This window comes from Anarrhichthys ocellatus, unplaced genomic scaffold (genome assembly GCF_004355925.1).
Source record: "Anarrhichthys ocellatus isolate YVR2014 unplaced genomic scaffold, GSC_Weel_1.0 scaffold5, whole genome shotgun sequence".
In the NCBI taxonomy this organism is placed as follows: Eukaryota; Metazoa; Chordata; class Actinopteri; order Perciformes; family Anarhichadidae; genus Anarrhichthys; species Anarrhichthys ocellatus.
This window is the reverse complement of record NW_022280035.1, coordinates 1,751,343-1,774,320: the sequence shown is the minus strand read 5'-3', so window position 1 is coordinate 1,774,320 and position 22,978 is coordinate 1,751,343. Positions and strand designations below refer to the sequence as shown.

The following is a 22,978-nucleotide window of genomic DNA, read 5'->3' as shown; positions in this document are numbered from 1 at the left end:
TCACGCACATCCTTTTTTGCGTCAAAACTTTCGTTCCTGCGTCTATAAATCCAAATATGTGATGTCAAGATGTAACACGTACCTCTTTGCACCAGCATGGTGACCTCACTGCCCCTGGGACATTTGCTCAGCAGGTCCACCACCTGATTGTGGCTCATATTCTGGACATTTCTCTTGTTGACCTCCATTAGAATATCCCCCTCCTTTAGGCCACGGCAGCGCGGGTAGTCCACTATCTGCTTGACCCTCTGCCCTCCTCCAGTCAGGCTGTCTGCGATCGTGAAGCCGAATCCCTTGTCGCCCTTCTCCATGTGGATGGTGATCAGCTCCGGCTGGGTGGCTATGGATGAGGCCAGGCTGACCACGTCGCTGGAGTAGCCGTGCGAGCCATTGGACGCCGCCTCGGCCGAGGGGCTGTGCGGCCGCGGATCCCTCATGCCGTTAACGGATCTGGCCTTGTTGGAAGGCGAGTTATACGCCTCCTGTCCGTTGACGATGATCGGCTCCTTGTCCATGATCGCCACCGAGGTCACCAAGCTGGTGTTGGGGTCGTCGGGGTCAAAGGGCAGCGGGTAGCCGCGGCACAGAGCCAAGTCCACCATGGAACCGATGGGGATGGACTGGAAGATCTTCACCACCTGAGCGTGGGTGTAGCCCAACACGATGGTGTCATTCACACTGACGATCACATCACCTGTACCAAAGAATCAGACCGTTAGTGATGCCATCACTGACACAATTAACAGCTACTCCCTTCTTCTTCCTGAAGGGCTGAGGTTCCACTAAGAACCCTTTTTGGAAGAAAGAGCTTTTCAAGGAAAAACTGTGATTGTGAACCAAACCCGGCCCTTTAGAGTTCTACATGAACCCCAAGGAATATAAATGGGTTCTCTGTAGAACTCCCTGCAAGGGTTCTAGATGAGACACTTGGAATATAAAAGGGATCTCGGTAGAACCCCATGGTTTGATTATTGTCCCTTAGAAGATGGACATTTTCTGCATAGAACCTTTAGATAGGGTTCTGGATGGAACCATTACACCAAAGAAGGGTTCTTTGTAGAATCTTGCATACTGGGTAGAACCTTTCACAGGTGGCTCTAGGTACAACCCTTTATGTTGGCAACTAGGTAGAACCCTCTGAACGGGCTCCAGGTGAAACATTTACAAAAGGTTCTACCAGGAACCAAAAAGGGTTCTCCTTTAATTAAGGATAATTCAAAGAACCCTATATGGTTCTAGTTAGCACCTGTATTTCTAAGATTGCGGGGTTTGAAGTAAATAAATCAGGTCTAAACAACACTCCTGTACTAAAAATACTGTTGGTGATGTTCAGTATTTAGATGTTTAGGATTATTCTATTATTCAATGGAGTGAAACAAGAACATTAAAGTTCTGTAAGAGGCGACCAAACAGGGCGTTCTGCGCCTGAAACCTAGTTCAATGGGAGAATCTCATCTTGTGCATGTTTTGTTAATTTTCCTTACAATGCTCTATTCCTCTGTCATTATTTAACGTCACCAGTCTTTGCATTATGGGTAATTCCCTTAAGCATGGTTTGTAGAGTTTCAAAATAAATCCACAAGGGAGTCAAAGTCTGTGAGTGCATCAGAAGGGGACACTGGGACTGGGCTCATAATTAAAACTGAGATGGATGTAGTGGAGGAAGTGTGTTGAATGAAAGCAGTGCCCCCTGTGGACAGTGGTCGTGTACTGCACCTGTCTCCATCTTGCCATCCACAGCTGCAGGCCCGTCCAGCACCAGACTTTTGATCTGCAGGAACTCATCTGGCTCGTCGCCTCCGACCACAGTGAAGCCGAAGCCGCGGTGACTCTTCTTCAGCTTTGTGTTGATGAAGGTTCCTTTCAGCTCTGCTGGGTTTCTCGTGAAGAAAGGCTTCCCTCCTGCGGAGCAAACGGAGAAACAACTCTTACATTTACATCCATCAACATATTCTACAATCCTGGATAATGTTTAGTTGTAATTCTGTCTCTCAATTCAGTACTTTGTAGAACGCATTCTTATGCATGTGGACAAATCTGCAAGCTGAGACAACGACTGATTCCTTAAACTTCATGGCTATGAAACAGTGTATTAGTTTGTTTGTTGGACAGTTTGACAACATTTGTTCTGCACGTATTCGTTTGTCACTTCCACATATTATAGTAATTTCACAAATCGTTTGTGTTGTCCTTTTTTAAACGTCACGTCAAAAGACTGAAGAAATTAAGCAGACATGAAATATGTTTTGTTCCCAGAAAATGGAGAAAAAAAGAATTTGTGAGCAAACGTTTCCGTTAATCATCTGAACCGTGAGATGCATCTTTGAGCCTCTGTCAAGATGTCGTAGAAAAATCCAGCAGTAGTAATGAAGTACACACAGTGTCTATTAAGCATTTACGTTTGGCTCCTGCAGGGAGTGGAGGTAGAGTTGGGGGGCCCTGCGGGTCCCTGTAGGTCTCCAGGTGGTTTGGAGCGTAGTTTGCTAACGGAGTCGCCGCTGACGAGTGCTCCTCTATCCACTCTGTGAGGACACAATCGCACGGACATCGTCGACACACGCTCAGCACAAAAAAGTGTATTTACATGCCACACGCATGCACACGTAGAAACACGTAACAGACAACACACGTACAGACACACTCAGCTTTAAGCACACACTGCACATACTTGCCATCTGATTCATTTTTACACTTCAGTTGTAATTTGCTCCTCAGTTACATCAGCTTCTACTCGTGTTATTTGTTGAAGGGGAGATACTTTTGTGAGTGTTGCAATGTAAAATATATATATTAGATCTAAGCAAAAAAAATGTTGTTTGCAGTTAAACAGTTAAAGCAATTCTGACACTGTGCCCCCCCCCCCCCGACAACTGCGCCTGTACGTCCAGAGGTTTTCAACACAGGGCAAACATCTGTATATGAATGGATAGAGGAGAGTGTCAGTATTCCAGGAATGAAAGTACAAAACATTGTGATGGGAAGATCTGAGCGATAGTACAGACAAAAAGATATTCAGAATTTAATATGAAAATGATATTAAGGCGAGACACCCCGAGGCCAAAACACAGTTTTATGCGCTGATCAATTTTGAGATCTTGGGTTATACTGCTTCCAGGACAGCTCTTCTTTCAGACTAGTGGAAAGAAAATATTTTACTACTTTGTCTTTTTGCGTCTGTAGATTTCTCCTAAACTCACCACAAGTTTCTATTAGATAATGCATCGTTTGCATATTTAAACGTAGCGTTTCAGAAAACTTAATCGTCTTAATGTGAGTAATGTAGTGGTGAAGTTTCATGGCGATATCTATCAGTTAATGTTTTGACCCTGTTCACCTGTAGTGTCTTCAAAATGTCTGTAATGTAACTAAACATCTCTTTAAAGGACGTTTTCTCTAAATGAGCCTGTGTTTTTTTAGCCTATATTTGTGGGCACATTTTATCGCCATATTAACGGTTCCTGTTTGCAATGCACCCATGGGATGTACGGACGACTATCACTGGATTACTTTGATACTAAAGAAAACTTTATTATTTTGATTTATGGACCTTTATTTAGGGTTTATACCCTAAGTGTGTGTAAGTCACACTGACTCTTAGAATGTGAGTATCTGTGTGATCAGATTAACAGAGTTTTGACTGAGAGGAGTACAGGTTTTTGATACGAATTGCGTGTTTTAAATCCCTTAATTGCCTTCGCGAGCTGCATGTTACAGCTTCTGCAGGTCAAACTCCAGACTGTGTTGATAAATGGCCCAAAATCAGAAAGAAAAACTAGAATAACTATGTTGTTTTCAGAGCACCAGCATGCACCCTTTCCCTTTCACCTCATGCATTATCTTGGCCTCTCGGCTCCCATGAGGAGATGCCTCACCGTTTGAAAACCTCTGGGCTAAAGTTAAAATGTCTCTTCCTAGCCTTATTTTATGGTAAAGCATATAAAATGATCAAATACAGAATGACTTTCAAATTAAAACCTAAACACCAAAAGACGACACCAGGGCTTGGGCCAGCTCTTATTTTGGTAAAACTTGCTCCCAAAAATTAGCTTTTTTAGTGAATAACAATGTTTGTTTTTGTTCTTTTCATCGTGTCTTGATATACAAATGAAAGTCAAGAGCGGCCTGGCCACAAACCCTGGAGAGCACTGGACGAACTAGAAAGGACATGACACTCTCACAGACATGAAGAAAGAAAGAAATGGTGCCGTGCCAGGGCAGGAAACGAACCTCGAATATACCGCTCACCTTCTGGAGGCTGCGGCTGCTGCTGCTCCAGGATCTTCCGACGCCGCGCCTCCACCACTGGGTTCTCGTACTGGGTCTTCCTGTTTATATGACTGAGACAGTGAGAGGGAGGAGACACAATGTAATAGGGGTAAAGATTAATCTGCACAAAGAAAAGAGAGAAGAAATGGCATTGTAGCTGGGCTCAACATAGACGCAAAGAACAATGACCACAATAAAACGTTACCGTGATGTGTTCAAATATAATCTTGTAAAATGAATATGAATCTTGCAGAATAAATCCAGTTGTTTGAATGAGGTGTTTTCACAGCAATATCAAAGAGATATTAGAGCGGGAACTACGACCTGTTTAACCTCTAAGCAGCTTATAATGCATTATTAAAACTACTAATGACCCCACAACATGTTTATTCAAAGCAAATAAAATAATTTATTTCCTAATCATTTGAATGTTTTAATGCAAATAACCACTATAGATGACAATAAAGTAAAAGGATAATATTTAGAATTCTTTGCCTTTTTTTAAAAATCCAATTGTCTTGATTTTATTTATCAATTAATTGGCTTTTATTTTCCATTTCGGACAAGCACGTTTGACTATCTGGCAAGTAAAACATCTGGCTGAAAAAGTGTCGTGTCAAGCACTGTCGTTACAGTAAATAAAAGCTCATCAAAACAGCTATCAATGCCTGAGAGAGTCTTTAATTTGGACAATTTGTGTCAATAAGGTGATTAACTTACTCTACATAGTACACCCCGTACACCGGGTCTTCTATCCTTTCCCATCCTGGAGGCAGCTCTGAAACACAGACGGCAACACGACATTAGAAACAGATTAATACTTTCACCTCGGTCATTAGCAGGTCTGAGTGAGATAGTTTCGTTGGATTGAGTCCAAAACATTCAGTGTAATAAACTACAGTTACAGAAGGTTTAGTGTGGATCACATTTCTCTTTATGATTTCTAACATCTGGGATTATGGCACCAAAGCACTTGGCCCATGACCTATTTTGTTAAGAGTTTGTTTTTCTGGGTTATATTGGTAAACATGGGGGCCTGCTGTCTTTCTGTCTCCCATAAATGCCAAAATAAAATCAAAAGCCAAGAAAAATACAACCATTAAGTTCTCCATCTAAAGTGTCTTAGTTTTATTGCAATAGTAAACTTCAAATGTTTGAAACCCAAATTGGCTCGCTGTCGGGTACGGAGGATTCTGCCTGTAGCACTTGTGTTTTATGAATATCTAGCTAACAGACATACCTAATTTATGACGGGTTCACTCTCCTGCGGCCCTCAACCGCCTTTATTTTAATCATCACAACTAAAACATCTACAACACTGTGCGTCATCAACAACAACACACACGTGAAGTCTGAAAATGTAAAATGTATTCGTCTGCTTCTAATTATAGTAATCATTTAAATATTAGCATATTATTCCGCTGAACTCAACGTTGCCTCTCTATGTTAACACACTGTTTACACATTGCACACACACACAACCACACTCCATGGGAACAGACGAACAGACGAGGCCTATTAAACGGACACATCCACATTAAGAAGTTGGCACCTCCTCCTCCTCCCTCACTGTATCTGATTTCGGACAAAGACCTCACATTACATTACAGTCATTTAGCAGACGCTTTTATCCAAAGCGACTTACAATTCAGAGTCTATCACATTTCTACACCGTAAGCACAGCTACGGGAGCCATTTTGGGGTTAAGTGTCTTGCTCAAGGACACATCGACATGCGACTAGCGGAGCCGGAAATTGAACCGCCGACCCTCTGATTGAAAGACGGCCCTGCTATCCACTTAGCCACAGTCGCCCCACCCCTTGGGGCACCCCGCCCCATTACCGCCTTGTGTTACTCGGGGGTTTTCCCCAAGTCCAGTAAACACTTTTATAAGAGACTTGTATTTCACAATCGATAATCACAGACTGTATCTGAGCAGCCAGGAATAGTAAAAGGCGCTCAGCCGGACATCGGAGGCCTTGTTTGAGACGGAGCTCTGGTTCCATTACGGGGTTGTTTGTGCTGCCTGCAAACTGGGATGTCTGTGAAGCAACTCCGAGAACATGCGTCAACCTCAGAGTGACATAGTTCAAATGTGTGCACTGGATGCCGGCCATGAACTGTGAGGAACACCAGCAAATTGAACTAGAAAGGTGCCGTCAGTAGAGTGCAGATCTCTGCCAGGTGTGTCTGCAACGACCAGCTGCTGTATTTTGTGATTGAATGAACACAACCCACAATCCAACGTCTCCATCTAGACCGCACATGTATCAGAACGGTCCTATCTAGAGTGTAGATGACATGGCGACCAGCTCCTTATGTAAATAGATAAAGATCATTCTAAGGTAACAATTATTTTCAGGTAATTATACACGAAAGAAAACATACTTATTATTAATGTATTCCATTTCTGCCAATAGATCTCCCTCAATGCTACAAACTGTTCCTTTAAAGGCAGAACTATGATCAAAATCACACACAGCACGGTATATATTTCACAGCAGGGACTAATACTACGAGGCTCGATTATCGGCTGGAATTCTAGAGGGAAACATTTGAAAAGTAGAAATAAGAAAAACAACTGCTGCTAAGATGAAAGTCATATTGGACACGGCGTTTAAAATAACGATGGTCAGGTTTTCACATCAGATGATTTTCATTTCTCATCTCTCAACATAAACAATCTAAGTTCTGTAGGAATCTGGAGAAAATCTATTCCGCTTTAAAGTTGCTGTGTTTACAGTAATACATGTGTGTTTACTTTAGTTTCATGAAAGCACATTGTGTTTATCCGTGAGGTCTGAGGAACATATTCAATCTATTTCTTGTGTTTCTCTGAAACCTGCACTGTTTACATTGGCTGGCCGTCTTGTTCTTTCAGTTATTTTGCTGTTAAAGCACAGTAACGCCGCTAACTTTTGAAATGCGCCAAAGAAGCTGCACTTTCAAACAAACATGAACAGAAGAAATCACTTTACAGATTTCTAGTGCAGAATATCAGAAAGATGGATAAGTCACAACTGTGTCATTTAGTCTGATAAACCTAATTTGTCTTCCTCTTCTTCTTCTTCGAAATCTGCCTTCCTATGAATGAAAATAAACAAAAGTTGGCACATAGGTCCAGTCCTATGCCAAACTTCTTCAACTGGCTTCGTGGGCACATAGTCCCGATGGTGGCGCGACAGCAACCGTGAGAAAATCAGAACAAATCAGTCGCATGTGCCGGAACTTGGGCCAAAATGTCGGCCCTCATGAGCAGAAGTGTTGAGATGCTCTGAGCTGGCAGGAGTTATTAAGTCCATCACAAACTGTAAAACTCATCACACAGATCTTCTCGTATATTGTATTACTTTGTCACACTGCATCTTCAGATTGTCCTCCACAAAGTATTTGAATTATCAGAAATTGAGCCCACACTGCATCGAAATGTTTTACTGTAAACAGCTACTGCAACATCTCGCTGAATAAATCTCCTGTTGACAACATTTTGATGTCCTGGTAGACGTAGTCTGGTGAATTCTATCCTGATATAAACTATGGCACTTAATGAGAGCCGAGCATCTTTAAACATCATCTTTTCTCTTATGCATCTTAATAAAAAGAAATTAGAAAGAAATGCAGCTCCGTTGATCGCCACGGCCTGTGAAGGTCTTAGTGTGATGTCCACTCAGACATTGTGCTGTGTTGAGTCTGAGACACACGATTTCAAGGTTTAATGTTAATTCTACCTCTTCCTCCTCAACATGAGATGACTCACTGCTGCACAACAGCTTTAATCATCCTTTGTTTTAAACACAATCTAAAATTAAACCTTACCTAGATCCGTCTCCAGCTCCTCCGTATGTATCCCTTCTTCTCCAAAATGAAAGCAGGGTGGAACAAAGAAAACAAAATGAAGAATAGAAAAGGGGGATGGATAGCAGAGGAGAGGTGGGTCGGGGGGGGAGGAATCGAGAGCAAATAAAGAATGAGGTGACAGTCCAGAGAAAAAAGGCAAATAGGAAAACAGAAACCCCTTAGTGTCACAAACAGGATAAAAAACAACATGTAAACAAACAAAGAGAAGACGCAGCGTGCCACTTTGAATTGCACCACTTGATGGTGCAATTCTACAATCTGTGTTCTGCATTCTGAACAACTCAGCTGTCATTTGGAATTTATCAAACGTGGGAATTATTTGTCATGTTTTTATGTGAAAGAAAAACGACTATTCACAGGACGTGTAACAAATCTTGTGCGTCATAAATACCTCCCTGGAAAATGTGCCTCTCAGTAAACGAGAGGAAGACATGAGACCGCCTACTGATTCCTAAAACGCTACGCAGAAAGCGTGAATGTCCACCTTTATCGAGTAATTGAGGTGTAGAAGCTTACCATCGTCGTCACACTCCTCCAGCGGCCGGGTGGCTTTGTCTCTACACCGAGGATCCATCCATGATGTGGTCTTTGTGTTGTGGCTGAAGAGGAAAGAAGACAAGACAACAGGAGGAATTCAACACAGACCGCCAGAACCGACACAATAAAAGCACAGCAGGGCCGCGCGAATGCATCAATAAGAATTAGAAAGTAAACCGCGTCAGCAAGTTTACAGACAGGACAGAAGGCGCCCGCTGCAAAGAGAGAAACGAGCACAACGGAGCCACACAGGCAGGATATCAAACAATAAAACCACCCTGACTTCTCCCTCTATCGCTAAACAAGAACATACTGTAAATCAGTGATAGCAGAAATGAACATACAAGCTCTGAAAACACACAGCCATGTCCGGGTGGTGTGCCTTTGCCGTGCTGCGGAGAGGACAGAGAGGTGGAGGTAGTCAGGTGATCAGGATGTGATCTCCTTTAGAGATCGGGACATGCAGGGATTAACAGGAAAGCAGTGGCACCCAGAGGGCTGGGCAGGTTGGCTGGGGAGGCCTAAAAACCAAATCATGGGGGGAAGACAAGCCACTGGACGAACAAAAGGGATAATTGTGCAGGTAAAATACATTAAAAAAAACACCAAATGAGCTACGGTGAGAAATGCTTAGTGCTTTAAGAGAGCGGATCAAACTGTGAGGATGTTGCAGCTTGTTGATACATACTCTATGAAGTAAAGCTCTCCGCTCTCGGTGTAGGCCATCTCCCAGTTTTCAGGCATCGGGCCCTGCGGCTCCTCCGGAGAGACCTGCGGCTCCGCGAGGGTCTGCTGCCCGCTCTCGGCGGTGGAGGTGGCCGCATTGTTCAGACCACAGGATGGAGCATTGTCACGCGCAGGGTACGGCCGGAGGGTGCCGCCGCGGCTCTCGTCCTGGTCGTTAGGGTTACCTGTGCACAACAAAGGAGAGGGGAAGAGACTACGCACTAAAGATCCTGGGTAACACCACGGGCACAACACGGGAAACGACAAGAACAAAAAAAACAAAAACAAAAACACAGTTTATATCGTGCATGCGATAAGAGAACAGATGAAATAAGCAGACATGCTCGCTCTGGATAGCACTTATTCAACTTTTACCCCCCCCCCCCCTTATCTTAAGTTTGGCTCCCACACATTTCTAGTGTACTGAAAGGGCCCCAGGAATATGCAAATTCTTTTGGCAACAAAACTCTTTTTGACCCCCACCCTGTTTTTTTTTTTTACCTCTCCACCCATAAGCCTCTTTCACCCAAAGCTGGCTCAACCAACCCCCAACTCCCCCAAAAAACTCGCTCCACATTTCTGGCCCAACGTCCTCCACCACTTCCGTGGGCCTTTCAGGATTTGATCAAATGCTAATTCAACACTCTGGCAGCCTGGCACGGGGGACACAGAGAGGGCATAGACTTCACAGCAAGAGAGAAAAAGAAACCATCTATTGCTCAACAAAAACCGGGGAACTTTTAAAGGAGAGAAGGAAATACATGGGCGGACGCTTTGGCATAAAAAAAAATCTCATATTGTCTCCTATTTACCTTTTTTATACATAAATGATGGAGCATAACATGCAGGTGAAAATTCTGCAAAAATGTGCTGAGAAATACCTGCTGTGAAAAAAAAATCCCCTGAGACTGAAATAGTAACACGTGATGGACATGAACACATTCAGGTAGGAGAGGATGTGAGGCCTCTGTAGCGGGGGAGAAAATGAGTGCAGCCTGTAATCTACCCCCCCCCCCCGCACCCCTCCTCGCAGGCAGATGGCAGTGTTTGGAGGCTCACAGGAAAAAAAGGAATCAGCATCACAAAGACATGATGTAACCGCCAGACACCCAGCGCCGTACAGAACGGAGGAGAGCATCACAAACATACGCACACTATCTCGGACGTCATGCGGACACTCCTACACGAGCCTCGACACGCCACAGAATGCATAAAGGCAGCAGAGGGCGGCGGAAAAACCTCCAAGGAGGCTGCAGCGACGCCCCTCACCTGTAAAACTGTTGTTCATTTCCGTGGCCTGGTCGTCATCGTCGTCGTCAGCAGGCACTACGCGGGCGTTTTGCATGTCATTGTAGGACTTGGTGCGCTTTGGGGTGGACTGCTGGGAGCCTGCATCACTGAGAATCACTGTCCCACTGATGGGCTGCCTTGGCGGCTTGGGGGTCCCATAATAGTTACCTAGGCAACAAGGAGGACATTAGCATGCTTGAGAGAGAAACGCAGAAGGAGAAACCGAGACAGGGAGAGGAAGCTGGGGAAACAGGCAGAGCGGGGGACAGAAAGGTATAGCAGGCAAACGCTGAGAGGAGAATACGTAAAGCTGGATCACAATGTGACTGCGATTCGTGGAAATGAGCAGCTGGTGGGAAAGCAGAGCAGTTCTGGTCTGTGTTTGAGGCTGCGGAGCTGTATTGTCTGGGCTATGAAAGCACACTGAGCAGAAACAATGGACCAGCTCACAACACCCGGCTTGTTTCAGCAGCTTTTTCATTCTGACTGAAACTGTTTTTGTCAAACAAAAAACTTAATTCTTAATTCTTAAAACTTAATTCTTTGTAAATATGAGAGGAAGAGGCCCCCATGGTGACCCTCGGGGTCTAATGCATACCATGTCAGCATTAAAGGAATACTTCAGCATTTTGGGAAATACGCTTACTTGCTTTCAGGCCAAGAGTTAAGGCCTTTACACACTGGGGGTGTGACCAATAAACTACACAAAAATGCTAAATTCTAGCCTGCAAACATTTCTCATCCAAACTGTTCAAACTGACGGCGATATTTGTGAGAGTTGCAGTACTTTTTCAATAAGCAGTCAGAGGACCAACAACCAGGATCCCAACAACCCTGATCAGTGTCCACGAGTCTATCTGAGGAAAACTGACATACAGCCGAAGCTACTGTTAGCTATTTTATTGAGTTTTAGCAATTTTAGCAAAATTCTCGAGGTGAATTTGAGTTCCCTCTGGTAAACAGGTACGCAGCATATACGTCTCGGTCTTTTATTGTGAAAGGTAAGACCGGAAGGAGTGGATCTGGGCTTCGCTGCCTTTGTCAAGGTAGAAAGGAGTAATAAAGTTTGCGGTCTTGTTTGGGGAGCCTCAGTGTTGTTGTCCACTATGGTTGATGCCTTTATTGGCAGCGGTGTGAACGCATCAAAACATCTACTTTGCTCCCAATGACGCCACTTTTTTTGCCGCGCAATATTGGTGTTTTGTGTGAAAGTACTCACGACAAAAACAACAGTGAAAAGCAAATGCATTGCCGTGCAAATTAAACGCCACCAGGTGTGTGAAGGCTTTTCGATGAGAAGGTTGACACCACTTTTATATCTGTCGGTTTGATATGAAGCTTGAGCCAACAACCAGTTAGCATAGCTTAGCATAAAGACTGGAAACAGCTAACTCTTGCAACAAGCAACAAAATCAAGCAACCAACTCTCGTTCACCAATGCATCACGTCTCATATGTAAAAAAGGGGTTTATGTGACTATATTTGGTTGGGCAGTTGGTGCTGTCTAATCATTTAAGGCCAAAGGCAACAGACAAGCATCTTAGTTTAGATTAAGACGGGAAGAAGTAAAAACAGCTAGCATGTCTACGAGATGTCAAACGAGATATCACGTGTTAAAGTAATGGGCTTCAGAGGTGCTAGAAGGCAGACTTTGTTTAGAAGATCCAGGCTAGCAGTTAGCCACTGTTTCCAGTCTTTTGTTTCATGGTTACAGAACAAACCATACGGCTGTATATAACAAGTGGACGTAGTTATCTTGACGTCACCCATTGGTTGGTGGACTGTGGACTTTTGGCCCTCCCCAACTTGGCTTATTGCAACCAGTCAGCGGATGTGACCGTATTTGGACTGTGGAGGAGTGTGGTAGAGACGTCGTATGTGGCTCTGGAAGTGACCTGTCAATCACAAGGTAGTCCCGCCCTAAAGCATACCCTGCTTTATGGTCTGTTTGACTCTAAATGGACCATAATCTACTAATTGATCATCATGCTGTATTGAAGAAGACATGAAACTAGAGATTGAGACCATAAACTCATGTTTACAATGTTTATACTACCAGAGGAGTCGCCCCCTGGTGGACATTAGAGAGAATGCAGCGTTAAGGCACTTCTGCATTGGCTTCACTTTTCAGAACCGGAGGTTGCCGCCTGTACGAACATGAAAATGATATCGATCTTCTCTTCTAACTCTCAGCAAGAAAGCATATTTTCCAAAATGCTGAATTAATGCTTGAACAGTTTGAATCCAGCCATGGATGTTGTTGCATGGCATCTCCCCTCATTTCCTGTCAACTCTCTACTGGTTACTATCAAATAAGAAATCTGACATTTAAGACGCTGAAAGATTGATGTTACATATGATCACAGATGTTTCTGTATATAATCATATATCCATAAAAACTCTGGGGTTGGTTATAAATCAATAATCCTGTCCTCCTGTGGTTCTCTGGATGGCCACTGACTCCCGTGGACAGGTATTTGACATTGTCTGCATGAAAGAGAGGATCGTGCCAACACACAGCAGAACCGGTGCCAAGCAGATTAATGTCGCACTATCACTCACTCGCACGCACGCACGCACGCACGCACGCACGCACGCACATACGCACACACACACACACACACATATTAGACTTAGCCCTGCACAACACACATGCTCTCGAACAAACACACAATGCACAAACACACATCCACCCACACACGGATGTTTACACACCGAGGTTTGTGTTGGTACGAGACTTAGCGCTGCACAACACTGTCCTAATCAGAGTGAGAGGGGCAGATGTGGAGTGACCGGCTGTCTCCTGAATCCCCCCCCCCCCCATCATGCACAGTCTAATCTGAATCAACCGAGCACACATATGAATGTAGGAAAACACAAATGCTGCTACGCTCATTGTATCTGTGGAGAATGGGCACACCTGCGCCATCGTGAGTGTCAGTTATCATCATCCTCACCGTCATATGTTCCTATTTCCAGTAGTGTGCCACTGTCCTCAAGTTCTAGGAAGTCCTCCACAGATAGGAAGTTGTAATCCACCCCTGGGACCTCTCCGTCTCGAGGAGGGCGGGTCGTACCTAGGGACAGGAAGAAAACAAACAAATAAAGTTAAGGTGGCTGCCGGTAACCCGTTTAAATTCAAGCCATGTTGCTTGCAGTTAGCTGGAGATGAAATCCAATGTTTCCTCCTGGAACAGCAACATGCTCAATACACTTCAATAAGCCTATCATTAGTGTTGCAACGTAATCAACATCCCAAAGCTCATTCAGCTTTGTTGAGACGATGGCCGTCCACGCGGGAAGTGGGAAAATGAGAGTTCTGAAATCAAGAGGGTGTGATTGTAATTCAGCGCAGTGATTGGAAGGACTTATGTCAGGACATGATATTGACGTTCAGTTGTTCTCTGTCTCGCGGGAAACTGCTGCCTGCTAAGTCAGACTATAAAACAAAGGTCGCCATAAGGAACAGTCTTGATTCTGTTATCGATCCATCAATTTCTTCAAGGTGAGAATTTGGAGATATCTAGTGGTGAGGTTGCAGATTGAAACCGAATATTCCTTCGCTCACTCACATTTTGCAATCTGCAATCGGTGGCCTTCAGGTAATATAGATCATGTGAAAGGCTCTCTCACGAGCCAGTGTTTGGTTTGTCCCTTCTGGGCTACTGTAGAAAAACATGCTGGACTCCGTTAAGAGGACCCGCTCCATGTGAAGATATAAAAGGCTAATTTTAAGCAAACAAATACACAATTCTTAGTTGCCGGTGATTAAAACACATTGTTGTGAATACTTTATTCCATTTCTGCTAATAGATCATCCCTTCTAAATCCTTCACACTGTGCCCTGAAGCTGTTATTGATTGTTAAAGCTGCATTGTCCCTGTTATGACTGCAATGCTGAACAGCTACACCAACAGCATTATTTGGTATTGTTTAACAGTTTAATTACAGTACAATAAAAGCTTTTCAGTCTGAGGCAATACAAACCAGGACTGGTTCCTTTGTGGCACAACTCGACATCATTCTGAAAGAACATCACATGAGAGGTCTGATTAGACTCTCAAGCAAAGTTTTTGTTTGGACGATAAGGTCACAATGTGAAATGTCAGCGGATCATCAAAGTGATTACAATTCCTCCTGAGGAGACATAAATATCACAGCAATCCATCCAATAGTGGTCGAGACATTTCAGTCAAAACCACGAACCTGCTGCCGGTGCTCGAGGAAAAGCGTTACCAAATTTACCAAACCATAAATGAATAAATTCTGCCAATCCAATCAAGTAAATGTCGAGATAATTTACAGGACAAGTGAAAAAATGGACCTCCTGGTGGCACTGAAGGAAAAGTGTCCACTTCATCAAAGACTCTCAGGTTCATCCTCAGGGTACCATAAATGTCTAGATTTCATGGCAATCCTTACAAAAGGATTTATATTTCACCAAAAGCCAAAAGTGTCAACCTGTTAGTTGCGCTTGAGGATAATCCCGGGGATCACAAAAGACATTACGATTCATCCTCTGGGGAACATGACTGCTTCTACAAAATACACGTTTCGGTCTGAACCAAAGTGGTGGACCTACGTTAGCATCACTAGTTCCATGCCACAAACATGGCTAAAAACTGGTAAAAAATAAATACTATAAATAAAACGCTAATCACTTTTTGAAGGCAGAAATGACAGTTAATCACTCAACTTTAACGTCACCACTGTGTTCTATTCTAGACGAGTGAGAAAGCTCATGTTTGACACAAGACTCTTTCTTGTTCGAGTGTTTACCTGAGCCTCTACAATATCCAGGCTCACACTGCATCCCTCAGGGCACATCCAGCCCAAAAACACCTGATAATAAGCAAGTATTTAACGTGCACGGCTCAGTCCTACACCAGCACTGCACTGCAAAGGCAGATTCTCTCCATCGCTTTTCTCTTCCTGCCATTTTGAAAATGACTCTCAAGCTGAACTGATGAAGGAGGCAATTTAGTTGCCCAGACGTATAGTGCTCAGAATGTGAGGAACAAAACAACAAAAACAACAATAAAAAGTATTATATAATCATCTAACAGACCGTTTACAGCGGCAGCACACAAGCAAAATTGCTGCTTTGTATTCGCCTCAGAGAATCAGGAGGAGATGAAAGGGAAGTTGTCTGGGAGTTTGAGTCATAGGACGAGTTGGTCCCATGGTGGGAGCCGTTTCTGAGGCTCAGTGTGTTCTAATGACGCTGTCTGCTGAGCAAGGAATGAAGCTGTTATTCAGGCTATTCCCCACACTGGAGGGCTCTGATAGGGCGACTAAATCTGGTGAGCCTATATTACAGAATACTGAAGGCCTCTTTCAACTTCTGTTATGGGTTACGTCATTATATGATTGGCATTTTTTAACCCAGATGATTTGAGCGGTACTGCGTCAAATTTGCACAATTTCTTCATCAAAGAACGACTCTGCAACCATTTGACAATTCAACTTCCTCATGTACTTCTGGGTTATGTAACTTGATCTCCTGTTTGTGGTCTGCTTCTCTGTGAAATAGTGCATAATTTAAATGCAATCACATCACTCTTTTTGCTTACAACATGCCCAAAGATACAGTACTTTATGTCCCAATCATAGACTGCATATAAGAACGTAGTCACCGTGACCTCACCCATTGGTTTGTGGACTACGGTTTCGAAGCCTCAAGTTCTGCATTTGTGCTGCCGCCATGTTGTTTTTTGCCCGTCGCCATCTTGTTTGTTTTTGCAACCAGAAGTGACACAAGAGGGTGGAGCTAAGTAGAACTGAATGCTGACATCTTTAGGTGACCAGAAATGTTACAGTTAACTTTCATGAACTGAAAACACACCGTGAAAGGGTTAAAACTTTGTAAGATGGAAACACGGACAAATCCAAGACCGGATAACGACGTAGCCCCGCCCTAAAGCATACCCTGCTTTATGGTCTATTTGACTCTAAATGGGACCATAATAGCGATTAAGACCATAAACTCATGTTTACAATGTTTACTGAGGTAATAAATCAAGTAAGAAGTAGAGTCATTTTCACATAGATTTCTATACAACCAGACGCTTCACTTTTCAGAACCGGAGGTTGCTGCCTGGTGCTGAAGGAGTGGGAACCACAAACAGAATCTTACATTCTTACTGGAAAATTATTAAAACAAGAAAACAAGATTATCATGAATCAGCAATTTAACAATACCGTTTCCCAAATGGAAAAGTATGTTTTGTTATATATTCTATAGTAAGCATATATATTATAGAAGTTTTATTTTCCGAGGCACTACACTAATCTTGTAAAACCACACGCCATGGTGGAACGGAACACAGAAATCTTATTTGGTCTCTTGAGTGTTTTGTAGCTAATCCCAAACAAGATCAGAATCTCTTCCTCTGACTGAGAAAAAACAACACAAAAGTAAATAGAAATCCAATGATTCGACATCTATCTACCAACAGTTTGAAGCTGATCTAAAACCAGTAACAACCAGCCAGCAATGCATTATACATAAACAAGCACAATTATCAACAAGTACAGTCTACCACCTAATAGGCACAAATACGAGCTTTTTTTAAAACCAAAGAGACAACAACACCTGTGGGTCCAACTCGATGCCCTGATAGTTAGAGCTGTGGGACCACACAAAACCTTCATAGACACACAAATGAGCTTGATATGACCATCACATTTATACAGTATATAATAGTCAGCTATCGGTAAAGCCAGCAGTGGCAGCATTAGTGTAAACATATACAGATATAGATTAAGACACATTCAACTGTAGGTATTGGCAATATAGACCATGGTCTCATGGTATCTCTATCGTAATATCAACATTTTTTTAGGGTTGCAATAATTAAATCAATTGAAAAGAAGAAAATGTATACACCCACAGATATTAAAGGGTAGACAGTAGACACATCTGTATCTGTACACAACTGTATTTTGTTTTGTCGCCCACCTATTCGCAGAAAATCTGTTATACATTTACTGAGATAAACATTAAATGATAAAATATGGCAGCTGAAGCCCATTTGATGATAAAATGTACTATTTCTAAGAAACAATGGCGTCGTTTTAGAACAGGCTATGTTATCTAAGGAGATATTGTTCGGAGATGATTCCTGTTGAATACCCGGCAGCTTGTCTTCAGTTGGACTCATGGGAGAAAGTGTCTGAATGCTCTCAGTGTACGCCGGCAACAGTGAGTTCAGGCTCATCTCCTGACTATCATTGTGGATAGTCTCTATTTCGTCTGGTCAGGGAAACAATGACTGCCCCGTACTCAGCCGTGACCCCGGCTCTGATGAACTAACGTCCACTGACAGTCATCAATGGGCTCCATTGTTTCACTGTGAGAAACCAGCCAGCACATGCATGAATGGGGGAAAAAAATGAAACACAAGCACATTTGGAAAAATCTTCAGTTTTCAAATACCACCAAACTAAGCAGAGAGCAATCTTTGTTCAGGGAGAAGTTGGATGCTTATTTTATTCAGAGAGCATACAAAATGCATGCGTTTTTAACGTTGAGTTGTACTGGAACGGAAAACCAGAATAAAGCTTTGACAGAGGCTTGGCACAGAGGGTCGCCAAAATAACCTGTAAAATGCTTGAAATTCAATACAATACAAACCACCTCTTAAAAATAACCAAAAAGCCGAGGAGACATCTCTCACTTAAAAAAAACGTAACATCCTTCTATTATTGCAGCGCTATTGCATCGTATTAAATTGTCAGCACTCCCTGTATCTCTTCTTCTTTGGTTTTCTCCATACAGACACATCTCAGAGAAGAAGAAAAAAATCTTAAAAGCTTCATAAAGTCAACGTCATACATCTTAAAAATAATTAGAATAATTAATCACAACTGAAAGATCGTTTGACTGATATTTCTTTGAACTGCGGTGAAATTAAAATCTCCGTGTTCTGCTGTCTACGTTGTTTTGCTTTCAGAAAATCCAATGTGACAGGCTCGACCCTACTTCCGCAGGCATCAAATATGCTCTTGAAAACGCCACTCTTGCACACTGCATCTCAAGTTTAATGGTGTCAGTGGGTATGATTATTCACTACAGGAAAGGAGCCACGTCTCTCATCCGTTTTACTGATGGAATTTTAAATCAGCACTTACACCGACTTCAATGGACCCCAACCGAAAAGATGCCGCACACTTTCTAAGGAACGACATCGTACAAAATAGCATGCTCACTTTAGGTGTTTTTCCTAACCATTTCAATGTGTTTGTGCTGTAATTTCAATTTGTGGTAAGAGACAAGAAAAGTGATGCATGTAAATAACTAACATGTCCCAATGTAAAGTATATCATGCATAAATAACACAACAAATAACACACAGAGGGGTAGCATTATATAACAGTGACAGATTCCGCTCCGACTGGTTTTATGACAGCTTGTAACAGACAGAGTCTACACGAGAGCTCCTTCCTCAGTAACACAAACACACTCATCTTGTCGAGGCTGAAGCTGTGTGTTCACTGCTGGTTCGAGTATTTGTCTTAAACCCGCCAAACGTTGTCACCAGAGCAGCGTGTGGTAAAACCTGATGAATTTACAGTTTCAGAGAATATTTACTGTATTTAAATTCTCTGTTTAACAGTCACGTCATTCGATGACAGCGATACTTGTTGACTCTACGTTAACATTTAGTATCTGTTGCACTTAAAGCAAGAGTTCAACATTTTGGAAAATATGTATTTTGACAAGATTATCAATATGACTCTGATGTCTGTAAATATGAAGCTAAAGCCAGCACACTAGACCATTTTACAGCCGACATGATTACGTCACGGTGTAAATGTAGTCGACACGTCGAAAATGTCCCTTTGCTTTGTCGTTGGATGCCAAAATTAATATTGCATATATCTTGAGATGATAAAGCTTAGCCTACAGCTAACCACCTCAGCTGTGACGGCTAAATTATTGATAAAAGTTGCTAATAGGCTAAGCTATTAGAGAGTTTCAGTGTAGCATGAAAGGGTGGTGGAATTTGTATTCTTTCTAGCTGATGGCTGGCTACTTAGCTAGCTTGCTAATCCCGCCATGCTTTAATGCTACACTGGTTACAGAAAATGATCTGAACAAATCTGGCAACAGCAATGTGCTTTTTTTTACACTTTAAGAACAGTGTGTGGAGTGAGCATTAAGTTGTTACATTTTACTCCTTTAGCGGCTGGCTAGTCAGCTAGCTACCTTGCTAGCCGCGCTTTCATGCTACAGTGATGATAGAATATGAGCCCAACAGCGGGCTGATGGCCAGCGGATACGGTCTCTCTGCCTCCTCACTGAGACTACTTTGCCAGGAGGTGAGCAAGCGGGAGCTACGGAGGTTAGCTAGATATATAGCCAGCTGTGGAGATGGACAAGCTAACCAGCTAACTAGCCAGCCGTCCTGTCTGGATCTGCTCTCCTCCCGGGAAAGCGGTCAACCAGCAGCCTAATGGTGCGTTCACACCAAACGCGGCGCGAATTATTCGCGCGAGTAGATTACATACAAAGTCTATGCACAGACGCGATGAGACTGGAATTTGTGATGGCGCGGCTCGATTGATGCAAATTCGCGTCCAACGCCAAATCGCCCCAAACGCGCGAGTTGAAATTTTTCAACTTCGGCAAAATATTCGCATTACGCCCAGGCGCGATAGCCTATCAGCGTTGAGATGTTTCTCCTGTCATCACTCACTTCCTGCCGTTGTTGAATCAGGAAATAAATACTGTAGCCGTCTTTGTTCACCCAGAGCTCTACAATACCTCATATCAATAGAGACCGGACCAAACTATGTGTATACATGTGTGTGTAAACCATATGGTACAAACAATGAATAGACGCTGCCGTATTTACGTCTAGATGATGTTATGTTATAGTGTTGGTGGAGCTGCTACAATGTTAGCATAGCCTAGCACCGATCCATCTGAGCTCCATTGAGAAGTAGCCTACAAATCGGCATCGTTGCGTAGTCATTTCGGAGTCCCTTTTTGTCAGTTTATTGCCGTTAAATCACAGCCAAATCAGTTTATTTTGTGTTCATACAGCTGTCGTAAACAGCGAAGTGTGGCTTGCTAGACACAGTTAATAAAGCTCGATAAAATCCACAGAGCTCCTCTGAACAATATTATGAACCCAGACATGACGGCGTTTAGTTTCCCGGGATATCTGTGACTTCCACAACACGTACTAAGCAGAAATAGAGGTTATTTTTTCCATGGTTAATGGCGGACAGTTGAACGGCTTTCAGGGTGATAAGCCACGCCCCCTCTCCGGCGCAATTCGCGTGAATGAACACAAATGGTCCCCGGCGAGACCGGCGGCGCTAATGACGCGAGTACGCGCCGCGATGAATTCGCGCCGTGTTTGGTGTGAACACGGCATAAGGGTCGGCTAATATGGTCCCATTGGTTAATGTTAACTTAACAAGTAACACTTGCGGACCCCGAAGAATGTGTGAATGTACGTAATGAGAGAAACTCAGACATTGTTTTCCAGCCACTATAAAAGACACTCAAACAAAAACTCGCTATAGCCATTGTTAACTAATATGTTCAGAGAATTATTCTCCCTCCACCTTTGCTCCGCCCACAAAAGCAGGCCATCATGTTCACTTACAGATTAGTTTAGTCAGATGTTGCTTTAAAATGTCTGTACCTCAATTACTCATTTGTGTGAAATTGTGAAACAGTCGAAGTTGAAATAATAAATTTACTTATAGATCATTTCAGAACCGGTTTAAATTTGAGGCACCTCTTGAGCGCTTGAGTGGGAAGACTGAACAATTTCACCTGGGAGTGTAATCAAGACTCAAGTGTCCCCGTAGGTAAAACATGATCACAAAAAATAACTTCAAGAATACCCTTGGCTTTAAACGAGTAGTTAAAACATGCACATCCAAATCTCGACACGACTGGTTGAAAGAAGACTAGAAACTGCAAGAACAAAATAGTTCAGGCTGCTCCCAAGTTGTGGAGTTTCAAAATAATACGCCTCAGGCGTAGCAGATGAATATGTGTGTGAATTCCACTTGTATGCAACAGCTTCCATCGTCTGTACGAACCAAAACCCTTCTTCAAAAACATTAACAAGCCACACATTTGTGCTAAATGCATACATGTTTAGATTTAGCAGGCATGTTTGCCATGTTAACCATCTTAGTTTAGCATGCAGGTAAAATCGCTAATTATTAATGTCATTAGTTTTGAAAGTGTGTCGTCATTGGAGTAGTCAGGTATTTGACAAATTGAAATTCATCCTGTTCGGAAAATGCACGTCTGCACAGAATTTCATGGCAATCCATTAAATAGTTAGTTGAGATATTTCAGTCCGGATTAAAATGGTGGAAGGACAGACGGCTCAACAATGTCATCCTCAGCGCCATGCTGCTAGCGTGGCTAAAAAACATGAATTATTATTAATAGAAAACAGCACTACTGCAATTTGACTACAAAGATTTTCAAAAAATAAACTGCCAACATTCCTACCAGAAGGTTCAGAGTCATGTGATGCTGTGTGTTTTGAAGTAAAATCAGCTTCAGGGATTTTGTAGAAACTCATAAATACTTTGTTTGACCAAATAGCAACGCATCATCCCTTAACAACAAAGTCAGCCATGCTGTTGTTGAACAGTTATGCAGCTATTGGCTTGCGTACTGCAGTAGTACAGAGTGTGTATATATTCACTGAAAAATGTGTCTAGACTCAGAGATTTAGCTGTGCTGTTTATGCCAAGGTTACAAACCTGTTAATCTCTCTGGCTGTATTAGGCTGCTGTTGCAGGCGATGTGGCATCCATAATATGGCTTTCAAAATAAAATTCACCAGCATTAGACCCACAGCTCCCCTTTACTTTTTATTGTGTAATGCATAAATACACCCCTCCCATTATCTGTCTTGATTCATGCTTTTCGTCTCCTTTATTTCCTGCTGTACAAGCTCTCCACCTCACCATTAATTCCTCCTCCTTTTTCATATTCATTTCTCACCACAAGGAAGTTTAATGTCTCTATACCCATCTTCCTGCTTTTGAAAATGTCACAGCAGTGGTTTCTAGGTTAGATCCCTGCTTCTTCCACGAGTTTAGAAACCAAACACACTGCATCCAATCAGTATCAATCTCTCTCTTAGCGACGACGTCACCCAGCAGCTCCAGTCCATCCCCGCAGGGGAGAAAAAAGGGAGGAAATACAGGGCTGTTGTGAGAGGGGCGGCATCTGCCGAACGGAGGAACGACAGAAAGAGGGAGTAGGTGGAGGACGACGATGGCGGTGCAGACACATGACACACAGGGAGGA

General features: G+C 42.9%; 1 protein-coding gene across 15 annotated transcripts in view; it reads right to left on the bottom strand.

The window, feature by feature from the left end:
- Positions 1–22,978, bottom strand: part of LOC116382516 (membrane-associated guanylate kinase, WW and PDZ domain-containing protein 1-like) — a 99,277-nt gene that overhangs the window by 26,797 nt on the left and 49,502 nt on the right. For 4 of the 15 annotated variants that reach the window (XM_031845621.1, XM_031845624.1, XM_031845631.1 and 1 more), the window contains exons 3-13: positions 13,635–13,754; positions 10,657–10,845; positions 9,350–9,617; positions 9,006–9,053; positions 8,641–8,723; positions 8,083–8,121; positions 4,987–5,044; positions 4,228–4,337; positions 2,400–2,522; positions 1,717–1,902; positions 83–694 (exon numbers count right to left, since the gene is read on the bottom strand). In XM_031845621.1, the coding sequence (XP_031701481.1) occupies positions 83–694; positions 1,717–1,902; positions 2,400–2,522; positions 4,228–4,337; positions 4,987–5,044; positions 8,083–8,121; positions 8,641–8,723; positions 9,006–9,053; positions 9,350–9,617; positions 10,657–10,845; positions 13,635–13,754 (1,836 nt within the window). The remainder of the gene's footprint in view (positions 1–82; positions 695–1,716; positions 1,903–2,399; positions 2,523–4,227; positions 4,338–4,986; positions 5,045–8,082; positions 8,122–8,640; positions 8,724–9,005; positions 9,054–9,349; positions 9,618–10,656; positions 10,846–13,634; positions 13,755–22,978) is intronic. The other 11 variants (XM_031845633.1, XM_031845623.1, XM_031845627.1 and 8 more) reach the window with 8 other exon arrangements.